The sequence below is a fragment of the Sciurus vulgaris genome (assembly GCF_902686455.1).
Source record: "Sciurus vulgaris genome assembly, chromosome: 9".
Classification (NCBI taxonomy): domain Eukaryota; kingdom Metazoa; phylum Chordata; class Mammalia; order Rodentia; family Sciuridae; genus Sciurus; species Sciurus vulgaris.
Genome location: NC_136469.1, coordinates 141,925,802 through 141,944,525, shown reverse-complemented (window position 1 = coordinate 141,944,525; position 18,724 = coordinate 141,925,802). Strand labels below are relative to the sequence as shown.

The window sequence follows — 18,724 nt, the reverse complement described above, 5'->3', positions numbered from 1 at the left end:
AGAGGGGTGGAGAGGGGAAGAAGGTCTGGCAAGCCACACAGAGGGTCTTGAAGCTCTGACCCAGAAGGGGCACTCTCCTCTCACTTGCCTTAAGCTTCACTGCCCAAAGCTAGTCTCATGACCACAACTAATTTAAAAAGGACAGGAAGTGCAAACCTACCCCAGGCACAGGTGAGAAACGGGAAAATGGAGAAAAGGTGGACAAGATGGCATTGGAGGCGGGGGCCCAGCTGGTGCAGACGTGTGGTCTGGGAGGGGTCTGCCTTGCTCGGAAGTTGTGGTCTTTAGGGAGGACCCAGGGCGCACACAGGAGACCCTTGCATTCAGAATGAGCGTGTGGGAGATGCGAGGCCTGGGGTTCCGGTGTGGCCATGTGGCTGGATGGAGGAGGGGCTGGGGGCTCTGCCTGAGACCAGAAGCGGGCAGGCTGGGAAGGCGTGGGCAGCGGAGCTGGCAGGGGTTCATCCTCAGTGGGCGGTGGAGCAGGCCAGTTGGTGTCAGACAGCATGGGGAGTTAGCAGCAGAGGCAGCCAGAGGCTGGGTGGGCCCACAACCCCAGGCAGCAGCTCCCTGAGGGAAGGGGTGTGCCAACAGGGACTCCCGTGTCACCTCTAAGAAGACTGCTTGCCCTCTGCAACTACAGTTAGATGTTCAGAGACTGTTGAGTGACCGTGCTGGCACCATGTGCGTGTAAATGCTGACACAGGAACTGCCCAGCTTCCAAACTGAAGGCACCGCAGCGTCCATGCTAAGGGCAAGTTGCTGCGTTTCCACAGCAAACGAATAGGTCACAGCTGCAGGCATACCACCGAGTGGACCGCAGAGAGAATGCTGAGCGGGACAGCAGGTCCGCAGCATTCACACCCCAAGTCTACTGCTGGAAATCTCCAGAACAGTGAGGCGTAGTGTTACAGTTCAAGGAGGGGTCATGTATGGGTGGCACCTTAGCCAGGGCTGCTGTAACCCATGTGCCACCACCAGATGGATTACATAGGATGCAGACTCCTCGTGGCTCTGGAGGCTGCAGGGATCCCATGACTTGGAGCTGGTGGTCTTCTTGCTCTGTCCCCACTTGGCAGAAAGGGAGGACGCAAGGTCTCTGTGCTTTTGTGGGGCACTGGTCTGTCACTAGGGTGCCTGCCATGGGGGCAGCCACAGGTGCTTGCTATCCACAGGGCCCAATGTCCAATTTGCACACGGGCTGCCATAGCAAGCCACCATGGATTGGGCGGCTTAAGTGACAGAACTTATTAACTCAGAGCTCTGGAAGCTAGGAGGCCCAAGGTCGAGGCTCTGGCTGCTCTGTTCCACAGTGAGGCTTTCTTCCTGGTTTGTAGGTGGCCCGTCTTTCTCCCCAGGAGCCCACACACGTGAGTCTCAGGAGGAAGCAGGTGAGTTTTCTTGTCTTTTTTTTTTTTTTTTCCTAAATAAAGGCGGTGATCCCACCACAGAACCCTCTGTGACCTCCATCTGGCCCCAATCACCTCCCGAAGGCTCCACCCCCAAACACCATGGCATTGGGCTGCCACGCAGGGGTCTGGGTGGTGGGTGGGGCACAGTCCGGTCCATACTGTCCTTTTCTGTATGTGCTCTATGTCCACGGAGGCAGGCTGAGGAGACAGGCACGCGGAGACTCGAGGGAAGTCCATCAGAAGGAGTGAAACTCCAAAAGCAGCGGAGAAGCAACAGCAGAGAGCTGGAGGCGCAGCTGCCAGGGGAGTGTGTGGGGCTGAGAGGGGGCCCAGGAGGTCATTCTCTGCCCCATGAGACCAGCTTCTCTTGGGGAAGGAGAGGTGATGGTGGTCGGAAGCTGGCAGGAGGGCTGAGGCGGTGGGCGAGAGGACAGGGAGGCAGTGTGCTGGCACTGGGAGGGGTCAGGGGCCAGGACTGTCTCTGGGTAGAGACCCAAGCAGGCGGAAGCCGCCAGAGCCTCTGGAGGGCTGCCGCCAAATTTCTCCTTACACAGTGTCCCCTCCCTTCTCACAGGACCCCTCCAGCACCCTCCTCTCTTCTCCATCCAGCATGGCCTCCTCCGTGCAAGCTCGCCTCATAGTGCCCCTCTTGAGCCACTAGGAGACGCACCCCGTGGGAGCAGGGTCCTGTCTGTCTGCTGCTCTAACCTGTGCCACAACATGTGTGCACACAGCAGGCGATTGGCAGACAGGGAGCACTCTGCACAGAAAGAGGGGTTGGGGGCGCAGGATCTGGAGTTCAGGTTCCAGCCCGAGGGGAAAGGGACGTGTGCAAATACCAACCAGAAGCAGTGGATTCTGTGACTGAGTAGGTGCCAGTAGCCAGGAGGCAGAGGGAGGCCTCGGCTCTGATGGGGGAGTGGGGGTGCTGCAGTGAATGGAGAGACAGCTTGGAGAGGGATGCAGGAGCACTCCCCTGGGACTGGTGCCGAGTCTTGGGGTCCAGCAAATCTAGAGATACCAACTCTGGGGTCCCAGGCACGGCTCAGAGCTGAGGGACTGAAGCATGAGTGGGCCATTGCAGTGTGTCCAGGGCATCCCTGCAAGTGAGGCTCATGCCAGCAGGGGGTGGATACTTTGGCAGAACTGAGAGATGGGAAAGGTGGGTGTGGAGATCTCTCCAAGATCAGAGAGAAAGGGTAAGGGGCATGCAGGAGGCTGGAGCTCAGCAGGACGGCAGTATAACACCATGAGGCCAGGTTCTTGCTAAGCATGAACCAGTCATGCCAACCTTCTGAGGCACTGTCTTGTCTCACCCCTTTTGCAGGAGGCTGTGCCCGCCCCAGCTCCCTTGCTGTCAGGACTTGAATGCAGCCTGTCTGTCTTACAGTGTCTGAAGCTGCAGTCATTTTGCTTTCCTGAGCTAGAGAGGGAGGAGTACATGGGCAGAGAATGGGTGCTGGTTTAGGATGTGCAGTGAGGGCCATCTGAGCAGATCAGGTGTGAGAGACAGAAGAATGTGCCCACTTGGTGTAGGAGACCACGGGGACATCAGTCACCTTCCTGGGGGCAGAATGATGTGGATCCAGCACGTTTGGAGGGTCCCTGCATTGAATCTGCACTCCTCTGCTCCAAGGTGAGCAGCGGAGGCTTGCTGTGTAGTGACAATGCCCAGGCTGGGACAGGTCACGGCATTGCCCCTGGGCCACTCAGCAGGCAGGTGCTGGCAGAAGCCAGTCTTTCCATTACACCTGCAGGGTGTTGGGTGGGGTGGCCTCTAGCATTTTGAAGAATGAAAGCCCAGTCCCAGCTGTGAAAGCTCCTTCCCATTTCCCATCAGGATGCCTTAGGCAGCACCTCTGCTCTCTCAGAAGCCTGCCCTCCACACCCCAGCGCCTTCTGACCCTCCTGTCCCCACCACATTTTAGTGAGCTGCCTGGGACTCCAAAACCCAGGCTGAGAGAAGCAGAGTACTGCGTGCAGCATTGCAGAACTGGCAAGACCAGCCCCGCTTACCACCTGGAGCCTGTGCCCTCAATCCTGGACCCCAGGGTCTCTCAGCCTTTGTTGCCACATGGAATCTGTGACCCCATGGCGAAGTGCAGCTTTTCTCCCTCCCTTTCCAAGGAGGTCTTGCTGAACACCTGAGCAGGCCTGTGAGGCCACTGTGCCCTGGGTGTCACGCACAGAGTGAGCCTGGAGGAGATGGCAGCCTGACCAAAGAGGAGACAAATATTTTTGAGGGCCCACTGTGTGTCAGGTCTAGGGTAAAATGGAAGTGGAGCAAAGGGAAGTAGAAGGGAGGGGAGGGGATGGGTTGAAGGAGGAGTGGAGGGAAGGAAGGCGGAGGGAGGAGGTAGCTCCCTCATGCCTGCAGCAGGGAGGTGCGCAAGGGGAGGTGCATTTTTCAGGCGGTTTCTGGAGCGCCCCCAGCGCAGGTGTCCTCAGCTGTATCTCACCCGAACACACTGGGGAGGCCGGAGGAGAGAGCAAGAGCTCTGCCTGGGGAGGTCAACTCTCCCGCGGCAGAATCATCCAGAGTTTTGCCTTGTGAGTGCTGGCCCACCTCCCCTAGCTTCCTCACAAAGACCCAGCCGTGTGCTCAGGAGGGCCCCCAGAACTTGCCCACTCCCTCTTCTACTAACCAAGGGACTTGAGGTTCTCCCGGCTCTCACCGGCTCAGGTCTCCCGTGCCACAGGTGCCCCCCTTCAGCTGCGCCCCAGCCCCTCCCAGTCCTATTGCCGCTTCTGCCCAGCGTGCTGCCCATCTCCTCCGCTCTTCTGGCTCCCCTGCCCGTTGGCCATCTCTTCCCCAATTGGAGCACCTGGCACCCAAGGGACCCTCCTTCCACAGCTCAGCCGACCAGCACCCCCGCCCCCACCGAGGCTGGCGGTCTCCTCCCTCCATCCCTCCTCCTTGGCGCGCCCAGCCACCAAAGGTGCCCACCGCGAGGACCTAGGCACCGCGGCCCCACCACTGCCCCGGCGCCCGCTGCACCTGCAGGGTGACTGGGTGCGCCGCGGGCGGCGCGGCCTCGGGGGCGGAGGAGCGGGCGGCGCGAGGGAGGGGCCTGCGACAGCGACGGCGGCGGCCGCCCCAGCCCGCGCAGCCCGGCTCGGCCCCGGCTCGGTCGGCGCAGCGCAGCGCAGCGCCGCGCGCGTCCCCTCGCCGCCGCCGCCGCAGCCAGGCGCACCGGCACCAGGCCACCGCCGCCGCCGCCGGCGCACGGACTCAGAGCGCACAGGCCGGCCGGGATGCGCGCCCGGGCCCCGGCCCGCCCCAACCCGCGGCCGCCGCCCGCCCGCCGCGCGCTTGCCTGACCGCGGCGCCCGCCCCGGCCACCCCGCCCGGTCCCGGCCGCCCGCGGCCGCGATGCCCGCCCCCCGGGGCCCCGGCGGCCCGCGCCCCTGCTAGGCTGCGGCGGCATGGCCCGCGCGCCCGGCGCGACCTCTGCGGATTGCATCGGTGTGCGGCGGCGGGGCATGCCCAGGGCACCGGGCACGGCCTTCAATGGGCGAGGACACGGACACGCGGAAAATCAACCACAGCTTCCTGCGAGACCACAGCTATGTGACTGAAGGTAACGTACGTGTTGTCTGAGACCCCCTCCGGCCGGCCGCGGCGTGGGGATGCCGTCGCACCGAATGCCCTCCGAAGGTTTGGACCGCGCGCTGTGTGTCGTGTCCCCCGCCCCCACCCCGCCCCACCCCGCCTCACCCCACCTCACCCCGACCCGGGCCTGGAGGGAGGGAGCCCGAGGGCACCGGCCCCGCTGCCCAGCGCCGGGAGAGGGCAGCGCCCTCCTCCGCGCCGCCCTCCGGGAGGCAGCGTTTGTCCCCTGGCCAGGTGGCATCCCGATCGGCCCTGGCCATCATTTTTTAAAAAGGCCATGCCTGCGGTTAATGTGGTGTGGAAATCCCGGGGAAATGTAATGGCTTCAAATCCCGTATTTGCCTTTTCAGCCCTCTCCAAAGCCCGCAGAATTTTCTAGGCTGCCCACTCCTTGGAGACCAAGAGGGGCCCAGGGGAAAAAAAATCCATTGCCAGGTCCTCCGGAGAGGCTCGCCTGCCGCTGGCCCCTCCCTGCACCCCAGAGCCAGGGACCTTTCCTGGGAGGGAGGTGCAGGTTTGGGGGTGCCGTTTTATTCCTGGGGAGTTATACTGAGGAGGAGTAGCGGGGCCCAAACCTTCAGGACCCCCCACGTGGTACATGTTACCCACAAACAGGCCCTGCATTTAAAACCCCCTAAATTGGCCCTACTAGCCCAACCCCCACACCGAGCCTGGTGGAACCCAGAGGGTCAGCGCCCATCTTATAGAGCAGCAACTTCTGGGGTCCCTCTGCCCCGCCTTGCCCAGGGAACGGTGGGACAGCCCCGGTGTGCAGCCAGGGGACAGCAGAGTGAAACCCTGGTGGAGGATGGGGAGACCTGGGCGAGGAGTCGCAGCGAGCTGAGGCAGAGGGGACCCTTGTGCTGGAGACCTTCCCGGGTGTAGGGCGGTGCATCCTCCCCAGGGGCTGCTGGACAGGCTGCAGAAGTGCTTATGTGTTTTTAGCAAGAGGCTCCCTGATGGGCACCCTGGGGGAGGGGCCCTGGCACTGCGTCCCGCGGGCCCGTGCGCACGGGTGTGGGAGCCAGGGAACCTGTGTGGGCCCTGCGCGGTGACTAGCCCCCGGCCGGAGTCTAATGCCTGACTCCGCCGGAAATGAGGCCGAGAGGGAGCTAAGCCTTGCGGGGCCCGGGCAGCGGAGCACCGCCCGGGAGCGCTGGGGTGTCCCGGGGCGGAGGTGGGGTGTGTAACCTGGGCGGACGGATGCCGAGGGGTGGCGTTCCCCGCTCGGAGAGGAGAAGCGCTGAGTCATGCTTCGCCGCCGGGCTGGGCTGCGGAGCTGGGTGACGGCTGTCAGGCCGGGCTTCGGGAGGCCCCGGGGAGCCGAACGCAGCCCTTTGTCGCTTGCCTTGGTGAGGTGGAGCCAGGATCCGCTGTGTGCTGGGGGTGCGCTTTCTGCTCACAGCCTGCGGAGCCGCAGAGGGTTGAAGGAGGCCTCGGGTTGCTGGCAGGTGCCCCAGTGGCCTGGCTCTGGAGCGAGGGGATGTTGGCAGGTGTCTGCTGCACCGGATCTGGCTCTGGTCTGGCTGCCTGGAGGAAGCCTCTCTTTGCTCATCTTTATATTGGGGACGATGCGATGGGAGGCAGGGTTGTCGTAACTAAACACACAGCCCAGTGCCCGACATTTTCAACGTGAATTCCTTGGCATCTCACCCGCCTTCCTCTCTGCCGGATCCACCAGTCCTCAGCCGGGCACAGGGAGGGAAGGATAGCTCTGGGAGCTGGAAGTCATGACTTTACTTAACCGATGGCTGCTGAGCTCCTGTGTGCGCCCCAGTCACAGAGTCCCTCTGCAGCCTGTGTTCAGCAGGGAAGCCTGCCCTCCAGGGGAGTGCTCACCTGTGTCAGTTCCCCCACCTGTAAAATGAGCGTGAAGAAACCACCTGACTACAGGTCGTGGCATTTCTATGAGGTCCAGGTGTCAATGGCAGCTTGAGTGTGTTGTGCACCTACTATGTGCTAGGGCCTCACACAAGGTCTCACATAACCCTCATCTCACTTTTTAGATAAAGCAAATGAGGCTTGGTCTTGTCCATGGCTCAGACTGAGTGTCAGGATATGTAGGGCACAGGGCTCAGGTGCTAGGACTGTGGAGGGGTCAGATCAGAGACCCCTGCCCTCAGCAGGAAGAAACGGTAACAGTAATTGTGAGAAAATTAAATGAGAACCATGACTCCCTTGGAGGAAAATAGACTTTCACGCTGTTGAATCCTGACTGCATTTGGTAGAGCATAGATTTGTCTGCTGTCAGGCCAGAATTCTGTTAGAATTCTGCTTCTGATGCCTCACCTCCTGTGCTGCCTTGGTCAAGTTGCTAAACCTTTCTGAGCTTCTGTTTCTCCCTTTGTAAAGAGAGAAATAAAAATGATCTCTGTCACTGGATTATCGAGGTGACTCTGCTAATGTAGAAAGTGACTAGCACAGCGTTTAGCTTATCAGAGGCATTTAATAAATGGAACCATTATAATCCATCTTATAACTGGAAGAATTTCATAATCAGTAGTGGATGCTGACAGTTTGCAGAGGCCCAGGTGTGCAGGCTCCTGTTCCACCTGGCTGCGTCCACGCTCAGGATGCCCCAGCTGCTCCATCGACTTCCTGTTCCTTGGCATCCCATTTTCTTTTGACCTCAGAGCATTTGCTCCAGCAGTTGCTGCCACCTGGAGACCTACCTCCTGCATTTCTCCTGACAGATTCCTACTCATCCTTTGAGTCCCAAGTTCAATGTCATCTTTGTGTGGGAGTCTTGCCTGGGTTCCTAAGCCTTGTGAAATCCTAAGTATCTTGGGAAGAGTTTATGTCCTGTTAGTCGTTCACACCTTGGTGTAAATTAGACCAGCTTGGACTGTTGTGTTTCTGTGCTTGCTCTTGGCTGAGCTTAGCTGCGTTGAGGGTTATTGTGATCATTAGGTGTGGGTGTAGGGCACAGAGAACTTGGGGGCATGGGGGCCAGCAGTAAAGTAGAAGCACTGAGGACAATGGGGAGACCTGAGCCCTAGGGAAGGGGGACCCAGGGATGGGGGATGCTGCAAAGTCTCGTTCAGATTTTTCTCAAAAGCTGAATATTTCCAGAAAGGACTTCTCCTGGCTGTGCTCTCTCTTGCAGCAGAGCCCCGCACTCAGCTTTCGAGTGAGTTCCATGGGGTTTTGAGGCCAGACTGGATGTGCCAAACCCTTCCACCCTTCCTTCTCTTGGTGCCAGGCACATCCTGCTCTGGGCCTGGCTCTGGTCAGGCAGTGGGGCTTGGACACGAGAGCTCATGCAGTGTCCCCTCCCTGGAGCACCTCAGCCTTCAAACCCTTGCACACTCATGCTGCTCACACCGCAGAAGGGGTGTGCCTTTGTCTTCCTAACCCCATCCTGTGTGTTCCACGTGACTTCAGGTCGTCCCTGTCTCAGTTGTCCTGGGTTTGTAGGGAGGAAATGAAGGGGCTCAGGTGAGCAAGGAGCCCCGGGCCTGTCTTAACCCAGTGTGTGAGCACTTGTCCTAGGTGGTGTCCTGGAGGCCATAGCTTCCTGGCCACCCCTAGCCACACTGGGGTGGGTGGCAGGGTTCAGTGGTCAGGTCACAGTCCATCTCCCCTACACTGGGCCTCCGGGTCCCTGTGGCACACGTGCTGTGCCTGGAAAGAGGCCGCAGGCCTTGGCTGGGCCTCATGTGCCCACAGGTAGGTGGCCATATCCCCCTCGCAGTGACAGGTTCCAGAGGGATGTGGGAGTTACTTCTGGAGGTTGAGAGGGGAGGGAAGGGAGCTGTGGACGTCAGTCGGCTGTTGCAGCGGGCACACCCAAGCCTTGTGGTTGCTGGCAGCTGTGTTGTCATCTGAGGGGAGCAGACTTGAGACGACATTGTTGATGGCCGGGTGGGGAGTGACGGAGAACCCAGGACCGTGGTGACACCCAGGCCGCGTGCCCACCCCACCTCTGGGCATCCGCCTGCACAGGCTGGTACATTTCCTTGTTCCCCACTTTGAGTCAAATCTCCAACCAATGACATCCCTACTCAGGCAGCCCTGACTTCGTATCAGGAAAACCAGGAGGCTTAGCTCGCAGGCAGGACCCAAAATATAGGAGCCAGGAGTTTTTAGCATTGTTTAGGAATCCTCTTGTCCCTTACTGCACTCAAGTGAAGGTTGCCAAGTTCGGTTTTCTCCTCCTTGGTGCTATTGAGGTGACTTGATGCGTGGTTTTGAGGACCTGGGTCTGGTGGAGTCTGGCTCTGGGCTGTGGTCTCTGGTGGGCCACAGCATCTCCGAGCCTCGGCTTCTTCTTGGTTGTTGCTGATCTCTGCAAATGAGGGATGTGCCATTGTTTGGAGTTTCACATCTGTGAGCTCCCACCCTTTTGGGAGGAATCTGGCACAACCCCGCGTTAAATGGCTGGGTGTGCCAAGCGTGCCCAGCCCCGGGCTCACAGCACAAGCAGCCAGCATTAGCACGATCCGTAAATGAGATGAAGAGGCTAGTCTTCAGAACTGCCATCAGGTGGGTAGCCCAGATCCCACCCACACCAGCGGGGACACGGGTTACATACACCAGGAGGGAATTCGTTGGTGCAGACCTACAGCCCAGGGGGTGAGCAGAGAGAGCCAGGCTTTGGCGTTGAAAATCAAGATGTGTCGGGCTGGGGTTGTGGCTCAGTGGTGGAGCGCTCGCCTAGCATGTGTGAAGCCCATCCTCAGCACCACATAAAAATAAAATAAAGGTATTGTGTCCACCTACAACTAAGACAAAATGTTAAAAAAAAAAAAAAAAAAAAAAAAAAAGCCAAGAAGTAGACTGCGCCGATTCCGCCTCCCTTCTTTGGGTCCTTCGCTACTCGCCCGAGTGGTGCAGCGTTGCTGACCGCGGTACCCACTGGTTTCCCCGCCGCCTTGCCGCTGCTCCCGAAAGAACAAGGCGCGTGTGCAAACCACCAGTTGTGCCTTTCAGCGTTTCACATCTGGCTAAATGCTCTAGCTAAATGCTCTAGCATGACAGAGTGACGGGCAATAAAAATCACTCTAAAATATAAACTTTTACTTTCTCTTTATTTTGATTGGCTTAAACTGGAAATAAATAACATCCTGACAGATATGAAAGAAATGGATACGCTTTTAGACCCGTCAGCGACGCCTCTCGCTCTCTGGCGGAGGGACCCTCAGTTTCTCTTTTCCGGGGCCCCACCTGTGACAGCTTGTGCCTCAGCTGTTGGAGGAAAGCTGAAACTCGGGAGGAGGTGGGGTCGTTGGCCACGCCCCTCTTCTTGGCTGTTGTGATTGGCGAAGACGGTGAGAGCCCGCCACCCATTGGGTGGCTTTTCCCTCCTGGGCGGGGTCGGCTTCGGAGGTGCCCACCCACTGGGCCCCGCCCCTCGGCTTCTCCATCGCAGAGGCCGCTGGTCCTCTACCTTGGGAGTCTGGACTTACATCTGCTCTCCCGCAGGGCCCCTAGTTCATGCTTTTCCTCCAGGTTTGCATATGTTATATACTTTCAAGTCCTAGAAGAGGGAGTGACTGTGACCTCAGCCCCGCCCCAGTGCGGGTTTGGCCCTCATTTCATTGGCGACGTACTGTTACTGTGTAGACGTGTCGTAGTTCCGTCACTCCTTATTGGTGGATGTTTAGGTTGCTTTTTGCCCGTTTATAAGATTCCCTGCTCCGTCTTTTCCCCTCACTTTGGAATGGTGTTTTTCAGAGCGAGTTCCATGAGTGTAATTTTATGTAAACATCACAAACATTTCAATGTTCCATACATACTGATAAATTATTCTCCAGAAAGTTTCTCTGTTTTGCCGCACACAGAGCAGCATTAGGTAGTCTAATCTGTTTGACCTTTGCAAATATCATAGATGAAAACGATTTGTTTTAATCTATGTCTGAATACCAATGAGGCTGAACACTTTTCTCCCTTTGTTCGACACACTTTCACGGACACCCCCTTACGTGCCAGGGTCATGTTAGATGCATAAAGTTGACGAGCTAGGCCATGACCTTCACTCATGCTTTCAACAAATATTAATGGAGCGCCTGCTCTCTGCAAGGCACAGAAGAGTCCCATGTTGCTGGAGCCTGGGGTGGTGGTGGTTGGGAGGAGACCAGAGTGGGGCCTGCAGCTCCAGGTTTCACCAGCATGAGACGTCTGGAACAGGGACAGACATCTGGCCTCAGAGTAGAAGAACAGCAGGAGGCCTGTGGAGTCCTTCTTGAAATACCTCCTTTCCAGGGCACGTGGACATCAGTGACGGATCGGGCAAATTCTGATGTTGTTGTAGGGCTCTGCAGCCCCACAGCACCCTGGTGAACCCGCAAAACCAGGCCCTGCAAAGACAGACGCCTCCCTGGTCAACTCTCAGGAAAAGCAACCCATGTGGACTTTAGGATTAAATGATGATAAAGCAAACATAATAACCATTATTATGATTAACTATTTACTGAGTAAAAAGTCTGTGCCAGACCCAATGTTGTATGCATTGAATCCCCGTTTTACAGAGGGGAAAACTGAGGTGTGGGTACTTGCTTAGCTTCACATGGTTTGTAAAGGACAGAGCTGGGCCATCTGTCTGCAGAACCTGCAGTTCACACGGAGTGGTTGGGTCAACAGGATGGGGTAAGTGACCTGCTCAGGTCCTGTTGTGCGCTGCCTTTAGAAGGGTTTGAGGATTCGAACCTAGTCTGCCTGGCTCCGTCTTCTAGGCTCATGGAAGCAGTTCCCCTCCAGTGCACAGGTGTGTGGTGGTGGGGCGTGGCTGGTGGTCTACAGGAGACAGGTGACTCAGGTGCTCCAGGGTACACAGCAGTCCCCAGGTTCACAGTGAGTTGGGATATGGCCTTCTAGTGCCGTCCAGGCAGGTGGAACAGCCTCTGCTAAGTGCATGTTGCTTGCCCCTGACACTGTCTGAGCTTCTTCCTGTCCTGAGTCCAGAAGGCAGATGTCTGCCATGCAGTCCCGGGAGCAGGGCACATGGGGGCCACTGTGCTGCCCAGGAGCCTTGCACAGTGGGGGCCATTGTCTTCCAGATCCTGGACTGAATGACCCATTGATGCAGAACAAAGGCTGTCCACAGGCTCTGGCTGGGGAGTGTGGGGACCGGATCTCCAACTGCAGGCCTGAAGGATCCCAGGCTCAGGCTGGCCTCCCAGTCCCCCACCAGTCTGTTGAAACCCTGGACTGAGACTGCTGGAAGTTGGGACTTGGGCTCAGCTCCGGCACAGCTGTGTGCTTCTGGCAGCTTCTTCAGCCTCTGAGCCAGTTTCCCCTTCTCTAAAGCAGAGAGGATGGCCAACTACCTAGGCGTTTAGCCAGGATTAAATGAAATAATGTACACACTACACTGAAATTGGAAGGAAAGGGAGCTACTTTTATTATTAACTTTTGAATTAAAAAAATCCAGAAAAGGTTTCATGAAACCTTTCACATATGTAAAAGTAGAGAAAATAATACTCTGAATTGCTACTAATCCAGCCCCTGCCTTCAACTGCTATCAAGAATTTTTCTATACTTCCTGCATTCAGCTGAAGAATTTTTAGGCAAATGGAAGACTGCTGTCATTACGTCATGACATCACCAGGTATTCCTGAACATTAAGCACTTTTCTTTCCTTACATAACCAAATACCATTAACTCGCCTAGCAAAATGAGAACTAACGCCTTGTTATATGAATTTGGGTCCATTTGATCAGCCCCTTCTGGTCTCAACGCCTTCTAACCACTGGGCATTTTGACCCGGCATCTGAACCCTGCCCTGCCTGTGGCTCTTCTTCCTCGTGAGGTTTCTCTGGTCTAGACCACCAGTTCACCATCTCATTTTCAGACCATTGACTTGTAGAAGACATTCTTTATTATATTATAAGGAGGACAGTGTCACCTCCACTGCCCTAACCCTGGCCTGAAGGGCCTGGAAGGCTGATGGTGATTGCTCGCATCCTGGAGACCAGGCCGGTGCAGCCTCCCTCCACCTGGGTCCCTCCCTGAGGCCGGTGCAGGCCGCCGGCTGCCCACTCACTGGCCAGGTATCTTAGGCAGTGCTCACCTGGGTGGGGTGGGAGAGGCCCACCTTCCTCTCTGGGCCGTGGCCTCTGTGTCGGGTGAGATGACACATGGACCGAGCTCCAGGGGACACGCTGGAGGAAGTTGTCTGTCTCCCCGAGCTGAGGATGTGACAGTGCAACCTGGAGGCCCTGCTCTGCCGAGCCCTCCGGGCTGGACTGGGCTGCATGTGCGGTGTGCTACCTGAGGGAAGAACTGGATGCGAGGACAGTTTGTTCCAGCTGCTGGTGATGCTAATAACTCACACCTGCTGTGAAGCGGTGGCTTGGTACCAACGAAGTCTGTCCTCCCGGAACAGTGCACTGTGGCCGATCCCGGTTGGTGGGCAGGCTCTTCCTCATGGCGTGGCGGGGTCCTGGCCCTTCCACCTGTCAGCTCCCTTGTCCTCTCTGTTCCCTGGGGAAGAGTGGAGAAGGCACCCTCACGTCTTAATCACTCTGGCCCTGAAGAGCCTCCTGGGTCCTCCCTCAAATTCCACTGGCTGGAGCTAGTCACACGGCCTGCCCAGCTGCAAGGGAAGCTGGGAATACTGTCCCTGGCTGGGCTCCCAGGGACAGCTCTACAGATGGTACCCATGTTCCTGTGGACAGCCAGTCATCTTTGCCACGTGACCCAGCAAATCAGACTGTCACTTCTCAGTCTAAAAATTCCTACTGTGAATCCTGTAGGGGAGACACCCTTTTCAACCCCTGACCCTCCAGTGCCCCTGCCACAGTGTCCCCTAGTATAGGGACCAGAGTGGAGAGTGGCCTGTTGGCCCGGGGGACAGGGACATCTTCCTGGGGGAGGCAATGTCTGATCTGGGCCCAGACGGATCAGGTAGGGGAGCTGTAGTAGGAGTTGGTACAGCTGGTAAAGGCTGGCGTCTCTGGAGAGGGCATCCTCCATGGGGACGCGTGGGCCTGTGAGGCCCCAAGGATGTGTGAGGGATGGGGTGCCCAGAGGAGGAGGCGGGGAGCAGGGAAGGAGGAGGCACCCTAAGGAATTTGGATTTCTTTCTGGAGACATTGTGGGACACAGGACATTCTCCCCACCTCATTCAAAAGTATTCTAATTTCTGTGGCTTATTGTTGTACCACAAAAAAAATATGTACTCATTGCAGGAAGTCCAGAAAATAGAGAGCAAAGGAGAAAAAGAAAACCCTACTACTGGAAATATTTTGGCTTATTTTTATTTGCCTATGTGTACACAGCCTCTCCACCTACTGTCTTATCAATTCCTACCATTACTCCTTCACCCCAAAAATATGGTCTAGACATCTACTGTGTGCTCATCCTAGTTTGCACTCCTTTAAACTTTCCCTTAACAATATTTATGGGTCGTTACCAGGTTATAAAATGCAGAGCCCGATGTCCTAGCTGCTCGGCTGTCATACCAACGTGCCAGAGACCAGGGGGCTCTAACAGCAGAGATTTATTAGCTCACAGGTCTGGACGCTCAGAGTCCAAGATCAAGGTGCTGGCAAGGTTGGTTCCTCCTGAGACCTCTCTCCTTGGCTTGCAGATGGCATCTTCTCCCCGTGTCCTCATGGTCTTCCTTCTGTGCATGTCTGTGTCCTTCTAAGGACACCAGCTAGTTGGCTTAGGTCCCACTCAGACAAGCATATTTTACCTGAATCCTCCGTTTAAAGGCCCATTCTGAGGTCCTGGGGGCTAGGGCGTCAACAAATGAATTCGAGGGATCGCTTTTCACTGGTAGGATCTGTGGAGCGCACCTCATCGGCATTTAAATCATTTCCACGTGGGCGGATCGGAGGATCCTCCGCTCAGGGTCATGGTCGTCTTTGAAGGGCGTTTCTGGCAGCACATCTTTGGCTCTCTCCCCAGGAAGTGGAATCGCTGCTCCTAAAGGGTTGTTGCTTTAGAGCATCCTCGTCTGACACCAGCTTGTGCTGATGCCCCACACGGCAGTGTCTGAAGCTTTTCCCCAGAGCCTTGGTGGATTGTGTATTTCATATTTTCCAATATAACAGTAAAATAAGCTGCACTGTCCCCCAGCCCCCCACTACTGGGAACTGAATCCAGAGCCTCCCACATGCTAGGCAAGCACTCCACCCCCAACCCTCTTTATTTATTTTATTTTTTTTACTTAAAGGCGGGGTCTCACTAAGTTGCTCAAGCCTGGGATCCTCCTGCCTCAGCCTCCCGAGCTGCTGGGACTCCAGGGCAGCGGTGTTCTTTGGAGTCACCTTCCAGTGAGGCTCAGCTCCCTTGCTGTGCTTATTGGCCGTGGTGTTCACTCGGTCGTGGGTTTTTGCACATTCTTGTTTTTCTGCATCCTTGGTCATCTTTGTCACAGAGATGGCCCCTTGGTTTGTTGTTTGCCTCTGGTAGTGTTTAATTTCATGTGATCAGATGTCAGTTTCACCTCCATAGTTCAAGACTGTTGGCTGCTGAAAATGGATATGAGCATTCCTCAGTCAAGAGAAGAACCACTGGCCTATGGTGGAGGCCAGGCCACAAACAGGCCAACATAGGACCAGGCCTTGCTCGTTTGAGGACACTTGGTCTTGGAAGCCAGTCACCACGTTGTGAGGAAGCCCAAGCAGTTTGTGGAGAGGCCTTTGTAGCCAGGCCCTGGCAGAGCTGCCAGCCAACAGCCAGGGCCACCCTGCTAGCCAAGGCGAGCAGGCCATCTTAAAGTCAGATCCTGCAGACGTTCCCTCCCCACAAGACCCATCCAGGTGGCAGATTCATGAAGAAAACAAAAATGGTTTCTTTTGGGAGTCATTTTGTTTAAGGTTATAAATACAGGGCCTCATGGCTTCCCCACGTTGGATTCCCAGGCCTGCCTCTGACACGATTTCAGCAGACTCCATGTCTGCCTGGTGATGTCGTCTTCCTCCACACCCAGCTCAGCTCCCGATACCCAGCAGGTGCCCAGTGAATGGATGGATGACCGAGTAAGCCAACAGGTGACACCTCTTCACGTCTAACCTCAGAGCAGGGAAGCGGGGGTGTTTCACCAAGTTCATGGCATCCCCTTGCCACACTCCCTGAGGACAGCCATCTTCACTGTGGGCAGCTCCATCGTGTATTAACGTTGGTCACTATGGCCAGTTAAATAATGCTCACCCCAATAGCACCACTGGGATCTCACTTAGCGAGGCAGGCAGCTGAGTCACAGCAGAGAGCCCCACCTCTGCTGCTAGCTCCCCGGTCCCCAGGTCACCAGGAAAATAACAGATGCACGATGTGATACATGACCAGATCACTGCTCCACTGTTGCCCAGGGTCGCGACGTGTTCGTTCGTGCACAGGCAGCAAGCATGTAACTGCGTTGCTTCCTTGTTTCCCTGCAATGGTTGAAGACTTGTGCCCCTAAAATTCATGTTGAAATGCTAACCCCAATGTGAGGGAACATGTGGGTGAGGCCTTTGTGATTAAGTTGTAAGGGTGGAGCCTCAGTGCGTGGGATTATTGCCCAAAGAGCTCCTTCTCTCCCTTGCCATGTAAGGATACAGTGAAAAATGCAGTGTCTGTAACCAGAAAGCAGCCCTTTCTGGTTCCCAGACACGGAATTTGCCTTGCCTTGCCCTTGGATGTTGGCTTCCAGACCTATGAGAAATAAACATGTTTTTTACAAGTCACCTGGGCTGTGGTGTTTTGTTATAGCAGCACAGATGGACTAAGACATTCCCAGTGATAAACACATGTGACTTTTTACAAATGTGGATAATTGAGAGGAGGCACTGGCCAATGAGGGTGACATTCAGCAAAGACAGGAAGTGATATTGCTGGGGTGGGGTTGTAGCTCAGGGGTAGAGTGCTTGCCTGGCATATGTGAGGCCCTGGCAGATTCCTGGCATTGCAAAAAATAAAATAAAACAAAATAAAATAAACCCACAAGGAAAATAAAAGTGATAATTCTGGAGGTGAACTCATACTTGAATGTAAGTGGAGCTTCAGAAGAAGTCGCTGCTCCTGGGGACATCGAAGCTTCTGCCCTTCTTGAGGCTCATCTGCAGCCAGAGGAACTGTGCAGAGTGACTGGCCCAGGCCAGTGAGGGAAGTGGTTGTGCCCCAGAGGATGGAGGGGCCTGGACGATGCAGCCAGGAAACCATCGTGTTCAAGGAACTCTCCAAGATGTGCCCCGATGTCCAAAGCCTGGGGGACGCAGTTTTGGATGCTGATCAAACGTGGCCGCGCCGCACAGGGAGGGGCCTTCTCAGCCCGCTGGGAGTCTTGTCAAAGGAAGAAGCACTAGACCTCTCCCTGTCCCTCGTGTTTTGAATCAGCATCCTGAATGAACACTGTGGCTAGGTTTTAATTTCCCTGTACACTTGTAACAGTCAGTAAGAGAGTTTTTAATGTCTTGAAAAAAGTTTTAGGGGACACGGGATAACTGTGAATTTCTTCATTGACTGTTAACATGGCTCTTAGCCGCTTCAGCCACACAGCAGGTGACTTACCGTCCTGCACTGCTGGCCAGAGGACACACTCTTGCCCTTGGTTTTCATCAGATTTTTTGTTGTTGTGACCAAAAGACCCGACAAGAGCAGCACAGAGGAAGAGAAGTTTATTTGATTCATCGTTCCAGAGGTTCAGTCCTTGGTTGACTGACTCCACAGCTCTGGCCTGAGCTGCGGCCATCATGGTGGAAGGGTGTGGTGGAGGAAAACAGCTCAGGACAGGGCAAGAGGAAGCAGAGAGAGCTCTGCTCATCAGGGACAAAATATAAACCCCAGTGGCATGCCCCCAGTGACCCACCTCCTCCAGCAACACCCCACCTGCCCAACCTCACCACTCAGATAATCCATATGAGGGGATTAATCCACTACTAGGTTACGCCACTCATAGTCCGCACCTCTGAAAAACCCCACGTTTTGGAGGACACCCCATGTCCAAACCAAGCGCCTGCATTCCAGAGGAGTCGTGCTGGCTGCTGAGTAGCCCACCACGTGTGAGGCAGCACAGATGCACTCTCTCCTTACGGAGGCTGCAGATCAAGAGAGTCACATAATCAAGTCCCTTCCTGTGGACATGGTTAGGTGGCCCAGGATTGCTGTGGGGGACTCCACTGCCCCAGCTCTGGTCAGTGTGTGGACCTGGGGCCTGCCCCAGCTCTGAACAGTCCCTCGTGGGGAGAATGGGATGGAGGAGGAGGCTGATCAGCGTGGTCCCTGCACCAGCTCTCAGTGTGAAAGGTGCTAAGACAACTGTGCATGTTTTTATAGCCCCAAGGAGAGGTAAGGTCCTCCACTGGAGCTTTGTTGAAGATGGAATTCATCATCCAGGTCGTCGAACTCGGGGAGCTAAGTTGTACATATGTTAAGGTGCTCCTTATGGGAGATTTTAGTCACTTTTCTATTTTATGTCAGTACAGAAATGCCTGACAATGCAAGAGGCAGAATAAGGGGAGGAGGGCAGCATTCTGATTTCATTGTTCCAGAAACATCACTCACATTTTGTAACTGTCCCAGATTGTGATGTAAGTAGTTTTGTATCATTTAAAATGTCTGACACACCATCAGTGATTTTCTGGCTGTGTAGTATTCCACCATGAGAGGCGATGATTCATTTGGTGACTATTTAGGGGATCACACATCAACTAGTGCTGTGTGTGGCAGGGGAGAGGATGGGGTGCCAGAAGGAGGGTGGGGCACGGCCCACCCCCTAGACCCTGGGGCCTGACGGTGCATGGCCCCGTCCAGCCTGGAGCAGGAGGTC

At 55.9% G+C, this 18,724-nt stretch overlaps 1 protein-coding gene and 1 long non-coding RNA gene across 3 annotated transcripts in view; one reads left to right on the top strand and one right to left on the bottom strand.

Moving 5' to 3' along the window:
- Nucleotides 1-1,741: 1,741 nt before the first annotated feature.
- LOC306669577 lies at nucleotides 1,742-6,791 on the bottom strand. Its single transcript, XR_013766159.1, has 3 exons — nucleotides 6,217-6,791; nucleotides 2,704-2,835; nucleotides 1,742-1,776 (listed from the first exon to the last, which is right to left on the bottom strand). It is a non-coding gene; the product is annotated as an uncharacterized lncRNA (long non-coding RNA).
- Nucleotides 4,517-18,724, top strand: part of PPP2R2C (protein phosphatase 2 regulatory subunit Bgamma) — a 100,217-nt gene continuing 86,009 nt past the window's right edge. Inside the window, exon 1 of one of the 2 annotated variants that reach the window (XM_079153626.1) lies at nucleotides 4,517-4,993. In XM_079153626.1, coding sequence (XP_079009752.1) covers nucleotides 4,924-4,993 — 70 coding nt within the window. In that variant the 5' untranslated portion in view covers nucleotides 4,517-4,923. Of the gene's footprint in view, nucleotides 5,071-18,724 lie in introns of both variants that reach the window. The other variant, XM_079153627.1, reaches the window with a different exon arrangement.